The sequence below is a fragment of the Drosophila mauritiana genome, chromosome 3R (genome assembly GCF_004382145.1).
Source record: "Drosophila mauritiana strain mau12 chromosome 3R, ASM438214v1, whole genome shotgun sequence".
NCBI lineage: Eukaryota > Metazoa > Arthropoda > Insecta > Diptera > Drosophilidae > Drosophila > Drosophila mauritiana.
The window spans coordinates 19,042,347-19,052,630 of record NC_046670.1 but is presented as its reverse complement, the minus strand read 5'-3'; the positions used below and the strand labels follow the sequence as shown (position 1 = coordinate 19,052,630).

Genomic DNA, 10,284 nt, shown 5'->3' with positions numbered 1-10,284 from the left:
TCGCAAACGTAACAATGGTACGCTTCGCTTTTCCCAGCTTCAACTGGTCCCATTCATTTTCCGCCAAACTGCTGCTCCTCTTGAATTCCTAACGAAGGATTCAGTGGAACACGAGCTATATTTTTGGTCGACTTATGGCGAGAGTTTGACCTCTGCCAGTTGGTATAATGGAAGGAAGAGTAATCACCTCCGGGTGGTAATCCATCCACAGTGAACATAAACCTGACCAAATCCGTCGACGATTAATTAAGAATGCTTTGGTGGAATCATCAGCTCTGTGCCCTGCAACCCCTTTAATTTTCCAACAAATAGCAGCCAGATTGTTGGGAAAAACTCAATTAAAACGTGTACATATTTGCACCAAAATTTACTTGCGCTCAGTTAGCTGCTTGCTAAAAGTGTAATTGGCAGCAAGATGATAGAGACGGTCTGGTAATTAATTGACGGAATCAAATTAAATAAGGACATTTCACAATCCTGACTTAATTAATTCATCACCATGTCCTCCACTTTGGTCTGCTGTATGGCAAATTAATACTTAACTGAAACTCTTCTTAATTCATTTCGATCTTGATGGTGAGAGAAGTTCATTTGAATTTCCACACCCAGAAAAATGCTGCACTAGTTCCATGGTAATCCATGTTCTAGGAAAGTAAAAATATGTTTATTTTTCCTAAGATGTAAGGCCACTTTGCCGGTTGCAATTAAGTGAATTTTTGGGTAAATTCTTTCTGCCGGTCTGCCAGTATTCAACCTGTTGTCTGGGTATTTACAAAAGAATTTCCATCCCAGAAAGTTGTCCTTTCAAAGTTTTAGCTACACTTCTGAGCTCTTTTTTCCATTTTTTGTTCGTGTATGCCCTTCAAAGTTTAACTTGCGAATTACTGCAGAAGTCAGCTAAAAGTTTTTCGCAGTTGTCATACTTTTCGTGACCTTGTCACCCCATAAACTTTTTATGTTGTATCCATTTTAATATGCTTATGACTTAGTAAATATAAATCTGTCCAAACGTTTAAGCAATAAATTAGGTCTTTAGAAGTAAATCAATTCATTTAAATGAATTCATTATTATACCTTAAATTACACAATTAAGCAGAACTATTTCACGTGTCTCATTTGTAAGGTGATGATTTCGCAGAAACAGATGCCTTTCTCCGCATAATTCCGCCACTTAACGCATTTTCGTTAATTATACGCTTTCACCAAAGCCGGAATGCGGCATAATCCAGTCGATAATGGAGTGCCGGGTACTTCGATTTTAATTTATTTATTAATGTCTTCTGGCGCCCGAAAAGAAGGCAGTAAACAGAATGACGAATTTATACCAGCATTGGCGAGTTGGGGGTAAAATATAATAATGTAAGCATGCTATGTAAATTTGCTGTGTGGCCGGGATTTTCAAATAAAGCTCAACTAGTGGCAGATATAAGAGTTTCCCAGCACGTGACTATATTACCAAAGGCGCTGCCCCAAGGCAAACAACACCGGTGTACAAATAAATCAATTCTGCCTTCTGGCAAAACACTGGGGGGCGGGCGAAACAGAAAAAAAAAGTTAAAATTTATTTGAAAAACCTGAAGGAGCAGTGGCCACTGCTACTACTGCCACAAGTCCGATCGGCTCACCTTTCACCTGCCCCAGAAATTCCCCTCTAATGCCGCACAAATTAGGCACAAGAGAACAGAAATTGACCTGAAATCAAATACAAGTCAACATAAATTCAATTTCGAACATTCCCCAGCTCAAGGTCCTTAAGTTGCTAGGCAGATAAACCACCCTGTTCTGGACTTGGACTGAGTTCCTCCGCTTCATGGGGCTTCTAAAGTTGCGTGTAAGCAATTTGTGACCCAAAGGATAGGAAACGACACATTCCTGCCAATAAAGTGTATTAAAAGTAAATCAGAGAACGTGTATCGAAACCCTTTACGATTGGTATGGTTATGCCACCCAAATGTTCATTGAATTTTAAGCTGAATTTAGCACATCCGCAAGGGCAATCCATTGATTTCAATGCATTGTATTGTTGCGTTTTTTTTTTACAATTGCAAATAAAGCTTAGTGAATCAATACTATACCTTTAAGTTATACGCTTAAATCAAAATTGTATGATTGTTAAGTAATCCTTTTACAATTTTAATTGTTTTCGCATGCTAAGCCTGAATGGAAAACTTTTCCCTGGTTATTCTGTATATAAAAACACAGCATCAGTTTTATTCGAAACTTCTGCACAAAATTGTCTTGAGAAGTGTGTGTGCGTGTGTAAGCACTAAGTGTTTACTGTTTGTCGAGTAGTTAGTTTGAAAGCAAATATTTGAGAGGCTTCTGTTTGCTGTTCCTGGAGCAGCATTACGTATACGCCACGTGGCACGCGCAACCTTAAGCACCCTTACGTTTTCATTGACATCACATCCACTGGCGTAAATTGCACGGTTGGTTACTCGCATTTGATTATCGATGCTGTGCAATACTCTGGAGACAGCGACCTCAGCTCCCAGCCCAGTTTATGTGGCAACTAGCTGAAGTTCAAAAAATCGATGCCATTGGCAACACGAATTCCTCTATTTTTCAGTCACGAAATCCGTGGGTCTTCCCTTATTTGCAGACATTTTTGAAACCGAGGCTTTTGAAAATGTAACGCTTTTGTATCACTTATTTGGAGAATGATGAGTGAAGCCAATGTTCACAAACAGACATCTCGCAGTGCACGCAATGAAAAACTCATATAATCGAGGTCCTGAAAATCGTTGAAAATACATATTTTTTATGGGAAAAATTTGATTATCGCCAAAAGCAATTATAACATTCTTCGCTCTTTTTTCGCAGCATAAAATAAGTCATATATTTCATGTTTCTCCACGTGTACTTCGTGGCAACAAATCCATTTTTATCCATTTTTTGCCTCCATCAGATGATGCCCTCTGCACTCGAAACCATCACATTCATTGAATTCGCAGAGAGACTGGGTTGAACGATTGTCAATGCTTTTAGCTAAATGATGTCGTACATAGCCAAGTAAGTATGAAATGGATTGATCGATATGTGCGTAATTTTAATTCAATATTCAGACTTTATTGTTTAAGCCTTTAATAGAGATCCACGTTGCAGTGCTGGCACCTGCCATTGACGATGGTGTTACCACCCCTCCGGTAAATGGTGCCACCTCCACCGCCCCTACCGTCATTGCCACGGGAAATGACCACATTACCATCGCCAGGGGATGACGAGAAGCTGCGGTACTCCTGGCCATCCAGGTAGACGGGTTCACCATTCGGATTGGGACCTTTTCGAGGGCATAATTATTCATTGAGTTGTCCTAATGGCCTAGCTGGCAAAACAATCGCAACTTACAAGTCAGACAGACGCCATTCACAACCACTGTGCTGGGATAAGCTGGAAATGATGGATAAATGGTGCAAATGATGTCAGTGTGTATCAATTAGCGTCAGCAGCAATCCCGTCCAGCTTACCGCCGATCAGAGTCGGAATTAAAGCCAACGGGAGCAGCACACACGTCAGGTACTTCATTTTAAAGCCGATAGATAGATGACCGGATCGACTCTCACGCTGTTTATATAGTCCGGCACTTGGTTCGATCCGAATCAAAATCGATTTGCATAAGCCTAAGCGTTAGGAGCAGTACGCTGCTTTCGATTCGTGTATCAACAATATATTTTAATTAATTACACCAGAACACTATCAAATCGCAATTCGATGGGGTTTTCCGCACATGGTTTTGTGGCAGCAGCTCGACGTAGTTGATTTCCTTGAACTTCTTCAAAGAAATTTATGACAGTCACGCCCCGAAAAGTCGGTTTACAATTATTCCCAGACGTAAACATGAATGGCAAGCGCTTCCAGAGAATCGCACCCCATTAAATGTTATCCATACATCTAAGGAAAACTGGTTCCAGAACCGAAAGTCGTGACCCGTGAGTGAAATGTAGAAGCTTCTGTAAAAACGTTATAAAGCTAACAATTTATATTTAAATAATAAGATACTTAATAACATGAAAAAGCAAAAAAACATGTTTAAAACTGAAATATGAGTTGAAAACAAATATATATCTTTAAAAAGAAATCTTGCAACTTTGTAGAAATAAAAAGAGTCTGATTTCTAAATTCAATCTAGACTTATAATTGGTTTTAAAGATTTTGTGTATTTAATATGTTGTATAGGTAACGTAGAGTATCTCGAATGCCAAACGACTGACCAACTGATGCGCTACAGATTGTTTTTGAAAGCCATCCGCGGGCAATTCCCCGAGATTAATACCTACGTAGTGGTTTGTTTGCACTGCAAAAGTTCTTTGCAGCGATAAGGTAAGGTGTTTGGGTCTGAATTCGAATTCAAATTCAGTATCGGAATCGGAATCGGAATCGGTGAGTGCATCGTATATAAGCTGCTGTTGCGGTTCGTACCTGGTCCAGACCAGTTCGACGTTCTAATAGACCAGCCACGATGAGAAACCTGACGGCATTTGCGATTCTCGCTTTTTTTGCACTGGCTCTAGCGGAGGCGGCTGTTTACATCGGTGGCGGTTGTTACGACTGTAAGTTAATGTCCATTAATTTGGGGTATTTATTAAAAAATTGTGCAACGATTTTCCCTGCTGCTATATCAGGCATAGTTTTAAAGAAAATTTTGTGTTTTCATTAGCGAACGTTTGGATGAACAATCAATTTGTTCTTATATTATAGTATTTCTTGGCAACGAAAGTCATTAAGTGATTATTAACTATACTATAAACATTTGTTATTGGTTAAGTTTATTAATAATATAATTCTGAACACAGCTTTAAGCTTTTAATTTCTAATAATTTCTTGCGTAAAAAATGCAGTAGCCAGCGCGCAATTAAGTAACTACTACTACCTAAGAAACTGATTAAAATAACACTTTTAGGTAATCCGCCCGGAGGCCAAGGACCCGGAGTCTACACAGGTGGCAACGGAGGACGAGGAGGTGGATACAACGGAGGCGGAGGCGGTGGAGGCTACAACGGCGGCGGAGGTGGAGGAGGTGGCCGTCGTCCAGTATACACGGGCAACTTTGGACCCGGCTATGGCAACGGCGGAGGAGGTGGTGGAGGTGGCTACGGAGGCGGCGGTGGAGGTGGCTACGATGATGGCGGTCTTACGCAGATTATAAGCGGCTGAGATTATAATCTCGAAGCTTTGCTAGCGCTAAGCCCGCAGAGCAAGCATCGTCTGAAACTTAGATTACATAGACTTAAATAAAAAAAATATATATTTTATCAGCGATGACTACTTTTATATACTTACAGAATGAGCTTTTGTTAGGTTTCAGGCAGATAGGTTTAAAACAAAGGACTACTTTCAGCTAACGCTAAAAAACCATGATTGATGTAATAATAAATGACATGCCATACCAGCTAAAGCTTTTAAAAATAATATCCTTAATGTATGTGAATTTTATAATTAGTATTCATTGCAAGTAGCTAGCATTTGCTGTAAGAAGTGCACACCTAAATATAAATACTTTCCATTATTCAGTTCAGACATATATAAAAGAGTAGCAACTGTTCAAGAGTAATGATTAATATACCCTTAAAGCCATAAAACCGCCTGTGCTGTTCGGTTAAAGGAGTCAAAGTCCTGCAATGGAAATAATTCATAAGCTCTTCAAAGTTTCAGCCATCCTGCTTGTCAGTCTTAATTAAAGGACTCGCCCTTGCTAAATATGCAACGGCATCGAATTTCCAAAAAGTTGGACCAAAAAAGAACCGCTCGGTGAATCCACAACCACTTAATTGATACAATTACAAGTTCGATTTTTGTTCGTTCGGCGATTTTGTTGAGCTAAGCTAAACCAAACGACCCGGAATCAAATTAAGGGTCATTAAGTATAATTATCGGTATCATAGCATGCATTTTGTTAAACAGTTTTCAAGGACTTATACTCTTTAAGTTGGTTTTAATTTGGTAAGTTGGCTTTCTTCATTTATGAAAATGTTGCGTTAAAAATAGTAAATTTTGTAGAGCTATTATATTTTCTATGTTTAGTTAAGCCTCTTGCTGCACATGTCTAATTAAACATTTGAAACGAAAATGGACATTTCAAATACCTGCGCTTAAAGATTATTTTATATATAGCCTGTGCAATAAGTAGTTTTTGGAAAATGCATACATCGAAAATCTGCTTAGATTAATTCTCTAGAAAATTATGTACCTTCAATTTGTATTGTACACCCATGCTTTGATTCGCAGTGCGTGCTTCTCCCCAGGATGTGGGCGATTTTAAGAAATTGCCGAGGTTGCCCTAAGCATTAAGCCTCCTAGAAAATTAATATTTACAGTGCACTTCATAAAAACTGTTTTTTTCCCGCTAATATGAAAAGATTTCGCCATGCCAAGCACTTTTTCAATTACTCACTTACAAAGAAGCACCACAAGTTAGGTGCAAAATTCGCTGTTCCATGCAACAGCAATTGAGATTCGCTGTGACGGGTCCTTGGGGCAGGTAATGGGTACAGGAGCCATTAGCGTTCAATTGCTGCAAGGTAAAAACTAAGCGAGCTGCAAAATTAACCTGAAACAGCCACCCACTTTCTATGCGAACACGAGACGCTCTTAGAACGGCGAACTTTATGTTCTATAGGGCAAAGTTTGTGCAATACGAGGATGCATAGCGGCGAAAATTAAAAATGGCATTAAATATATAACATACTTTTAGGCTGGCGGTCTGATTTCTGCCCTCTAGTTATTAGTTTTCTATAAGCTAGTTAAATTTTGATTTATATTATTGACTAACTAATCCTTTTAATATTTGAGAAAATTCCTTTACATTTTTCCTTTTGCATTGGTAATAGAAACATTATATAATATTGTGCCATTTGAAGTTCGATTTGAGTTTTCATTTCAAGAGTTTCTGCGTCAGGTGTTTGCCGGGTTATTGAAATACTTTGCAAAACTCGTACTGTATCTGTGTGCCACCTTCGATATTCGTTGTAAGCAGCATTCTCATTGTCCTACCCACCTGCGGTTGCTTCATCCGTGCAAAATATAATTTTTGTGGCCAACCAGGACTAGTTGAAGCACTGGGTATGCGATTGACACAGCGTTTTGAAGGGGCCATGAACAGTAAAACCATAGGGCGAGTACAACGTGAATATTCCTTTATTTGAAATATGCATTTAAGTTAGCTTAGCTTAGCGAAAAACACAAAACCAGTGCCGCTATCCGACCCAGTAACCCGCCCGCCCAGCAAACTCGTCCCAAAAAAACGACACCGGAAAATTCACAGACACGTAGAGAGGAAGTTTCATTTTTCTTCATATCGATGGGCTACTAAAGGGAGCTCAAATGCTTGGCATTCTCGTAGGGACAACTACAATCCAAAAAGGATAAAACCAAAAAGCAATGAAAAAAAAACCAATGAAAACTAAGAAAACCCAAGCTCGGACCGCAACCGCAGCCCCAACATCACATCGCACTAGCAAACTATGCAGATTGGCCGCACATCGATTTACGCCCAGATCCGCACCACCAGCCGCATCAGGAGCAGCATCATCGGCGTCGCCATCCAGTGCCACTGGGCCAATGCCACGGCGGCGTCGTGGGCACAGATGTTCTGGAGGACGGCACAGTTCCTGAAGTGCTTCTCATCCGACAGCATTTTGGCCGTCTCGCGGGCAAACTCCGCCGAGTTCTTGTAGCACTTGTAGCGGGCACTGTTGTAGATGCAGTTCTCGTACGCGTAGCGGGCACTGTAAAATGTTGAAGTACCGAAACTTGATTGATATCGATTCCCGGGAAACATGTCATTCAGTTGCCTTGGCCACAACCAATTGGGTTGTTGGTAATCGAAAAAAAGGGGTCTCAGTTGGTTCAAAGAAAAACTGTGCAATATACCAAAGGCCGTTAAAAGTCTGATAATAGCACAAGGCAAAACAAGAAATGGTCTATTGTTCAATCAAGATTGCTGGCCATTAAAGGCCTAACTAAAAGGTATATCGGTTTACAATATTAACTGAAAATATTAATCATACGTGGTAAGGAATTACAGACGTTTAAAAACCAATTCTCTCAAAGATATGATCAATTTTCTTAAAGGTGAACAAATAATATGTAGGTAGCACCCAATAATGAAACGAAATATTCTTAATAAAAATAATTGTAAGTTATTTTAAGAATATTGACCTTTCGAACCGCATTTCGATTGGAAAAGAAAAACATGGAATTATCAGAAAATCTTAAGCCGAGCATACCAGCAGAATTCGAGGAACTTTTCGCTGGCATTGCGCCTTTCATCGTGCACCTCTTCACTAAGGATATTCTCGAATTCGGACGTGCAGGTGACCCAGTCCAGTTGGATGTATGCAAAGCAGTCCTTGTGCCTCAGATAGTCTGCAAACAGGCGGGAAAGAATGCTTCAAATTCATGTATAAATAAGGCTCCTTATGCTTGTGCACTTTAAGGCTTGACAAGTTGGATTTTTGGGGTCCTTTGTTTTGGGACCACCCTTAGTGGGTGGTGGGCGGTGGGCTATTATCCTTAATCTGCGGGATTTTGTGTACTGTGTGATATGCGTGTGTTCCCGACACCCCGACGCCTGTGGCTATCCTTCGTGTTTTTTTTTTTTTCGTGCATGTGTGTCAGCTTGGCAAATTGATTTTCGAGCGTTTAAAAAGAAACCTCTTAAAAATCACAAAACTTACCACGCTGAAAGTCGGCGTCGCCGCAGAACTTGTAGAAAAATCGCCGAGCTCCCTCCACATTATTCTTAAACGTGCCCAGCTTTCGATCGTCCAGGCAACGCTTGGAGTAAGTATCGAAGCACCTCATGCCACGGTTGAATATGCTGCAATATGTAATTCGATTTGAGCCAGGGACAATCGAGTGAGGTCTAATTGAGTGCCACTCATGTTGCGTCTCCGGTGCCACAGCTAATTTATGTGCATGTATATGAATAAAATGTCCCCCACTTAAGCTTTAATTATTATAAAAAAAACACTAAATTTAACTACTAAACATATAATATCTATGTTGCACAGCATTGCAATACACTTCAAATGAAATCCTAAAATATACCGCATACCACGAATTATTTACTACAAAAGGACCGAAATAACTGTACATAATTGTTCAGAAATAATTTAAAACTATAATTTAGCCTGGGTAGTATTAACTTTTCTTTCCCTATCAAGAGTAAAGTGAATAATCAAATTACTGCGCATTTGAATTTGATTTGCGCGTTGTGCAATGCACTAATATTGCAATATTGGTGCAATATTGGTAAAAAAAAAAACAAAACTCGAATAAAAGAGTTTACCAAAATTTAAGTAAAAATGCATTAGTCTGTATTGATTATCAGCAACGGTCGCCAGGAATTATTAGAAGAGCACTTCAATTAGTGAACTTATGACCCACTAAAGCCAAATGCTGCTTATTTATTTGCCATTTGAAGTCGGAATAATTAATTATGGTCGCGGTTTTCAATTTACTTAGCTTTGGCTCGACTTTAAGTGTTTCCTTGCGGTTGATATTATGAAATGCTGCTTCTCAGAAAATTAATTTGAAATAGTCATTTACTGATGTGACTTCTCCAAAAATCCTCTGTCACCCGAGAAATTATACACAAGCAGCAAAACTTTGCCCATTGAAGGCCTATTAATTCCAAAAGTCCGTAATTTATTTTTGGCACTTGGCGCCGGCATAATTAATCATCTCCTTGGAGTGGCAGACAAAAAAGGGCTTGTCCTAATGGTATTCCCTGTACAACTTCTGCTCCCTGCGGCGGCAACAGGGAAATATGAATAAATTTCCTCAATGGGGCACAATCAATAATGTATATTCCCCGTTTATTCGCACTCGTTATTGCAAATTGCGCCCTACTTGCACTTGGAGGTGATCTCCTTTTTGCTGATGACGATTTTCGTGTTCTGCAGGAAGTCCATTAGATGCGGCGGCAGATCCTTGAAGCACTCGTCCACCATTTTCTGCGTGCTGCCGCACTCCTCGCCGGTGGCCACCGTCGATACCGACATATTCCCTTTGTTCTGGGCCAGGACCACGTTGACCAAACGGAGCAAGATGACAAAGTAAATTAAAATCACACTGCCCAGTGAGCTTCTCACACACATCCTCGAAGGACACTTGTTGCCACAAATCGACTGATAGGATACTAATTGAGACGTTTTTCCGTTGTGCTTGCCAAACGAACCGCACGAAAGTTAACACCGCACTGAAGCGTCCAACCGCAGACAGGTCCTATAAAAAGGATATCCAAATCAGGACCTCTGTTACGTCGCTGTTAAGCATATGTTA

The 10,284-nt window shown here is 40.0% G+C and overlaps 3 protein-coding genes across 3 annotated transcripts; 1 reads left to right on the top strand and 2 right to left on the bottom strand.

The window, feature by feature from the left end:
* Positions 1-3,047: 3,047 nt before the first annotated feature.
* On the bottom strand, positions 3,048-3,571 carry LOC117145302 (immune-induced peptide 23). The gene is made up of 3 exons (XM_033310896.1): positions 3,468-3,571; positions 3,349-3,390; positions 3,048-3,280 (listed from the first exon to the last, which is right to left on the bottom strand). The coding sequence occupies exons 1-3, from the start codon at positions 3,523-3,525 to the stop codon at positions 3,084-3,086; spliced, it is 297 nt and encodes a 98-aa protein (XP_033166787.1). The 5' UTR covers positions 3,526-3,571; the 3' UTR covers positions 3,048-3,083.
* Positions 3,572-4,396: 825 nt separating this feature from the next.
* LOC117145301 (ctenidin-3) lies at positions 4,397-5,259 on the top strand. Its single transcript, XM_033310894.1, has 2 exons — positions 4,397-4,550; positions 4,901-5,259. Exons 1-2 carry the CDS (start codon positions 4,460-4,462, stop codon positions 5,152-5,154), a joined length of 345 nt encoding a protein of 114 aa, XP_033166785.1. The 5' UTR covers positions 4,397-4,459; the 3' UTR covers positions 5,155-5,259.
* Positions 5,260-6,794: 1,535 nt separating this feature from the next.
* On the bottom strand, positions 6,795-10,284 carry LOC117145632. Its single transcript, XM_033311352.1, has 4 exons — positions 9,853-10,284; positions 8,676-8,818; positions 8,226-8,364; positions 6,795-7,724 (listed from the first exon to the last, which is right to left on the bottom strand). The coding sequence occupies exons 1-4, from the start codon at positions 10,098-10,100 to the stop codon at positions 7,484-7,486; spliced, it is 771 nt and encodes a 256-aa protein (XP_033167243.1). The 5' UTR covers positions 10,101-10,284; the 3' UTR covers positions 6,795-7,483.

Coding starts and splice junctions, on each gene's coding strand:
- LOC117145302 (XM_033310896.1), bottom strand. CDS start 3,525: ATGAAGTACCTGACGTGTGTGCTGCTCCCGTTGGCTTTAATTCCGACT. Junction 3,391..3,467: donor AATTCCGACTCTGATCGGCG/GTAAGCTGGACG, acceptor CATCATTTCCAG/CTTATCCCAGCACAGTGGTT. Junction 3,281..3,348: donor GAATGGCGTCTGTCTGACTT/GTAAGTTGCGAT, acceptor GCCCTCGAAAAG/GTCCCAATCCGAATGGTGAA.
- LOC117145301 (XM_033310894.1), top strand. CDS start 4,460: ATGAGAAACCTGACGGCATTTGCGATTCTCGCTTTTTTTGCACTGGCT. Junction 4,551..4,900: donor CGGTGGCGGTTGTTACGACT/GTAAGTTAATGT, acceptor TAACACTTTTAG/GTAATCCGCCCGGAGGCCAA.
- LOC117145632 (XM_033311352.1), bottom strand. CDS start 10,100: ATGTGTGTGAGAAGCTCACTGGGCAGTGTGATTTTAATTTACTTTGTC. Junction 8,819..9,852: donor GAGATCACCTCCAAGTGCAA/GTAGGGCGCAAT, acceptor TACATATTGCAG/CATATTCAACCGTGGCATGA. Junction 7,725..8,225: donor AAGTTCCTCGAATTCTGCTG/GTATGCTCGGCT, acceptor AACATTTTACAG/TGCCCGCTACGCGTACGAGA.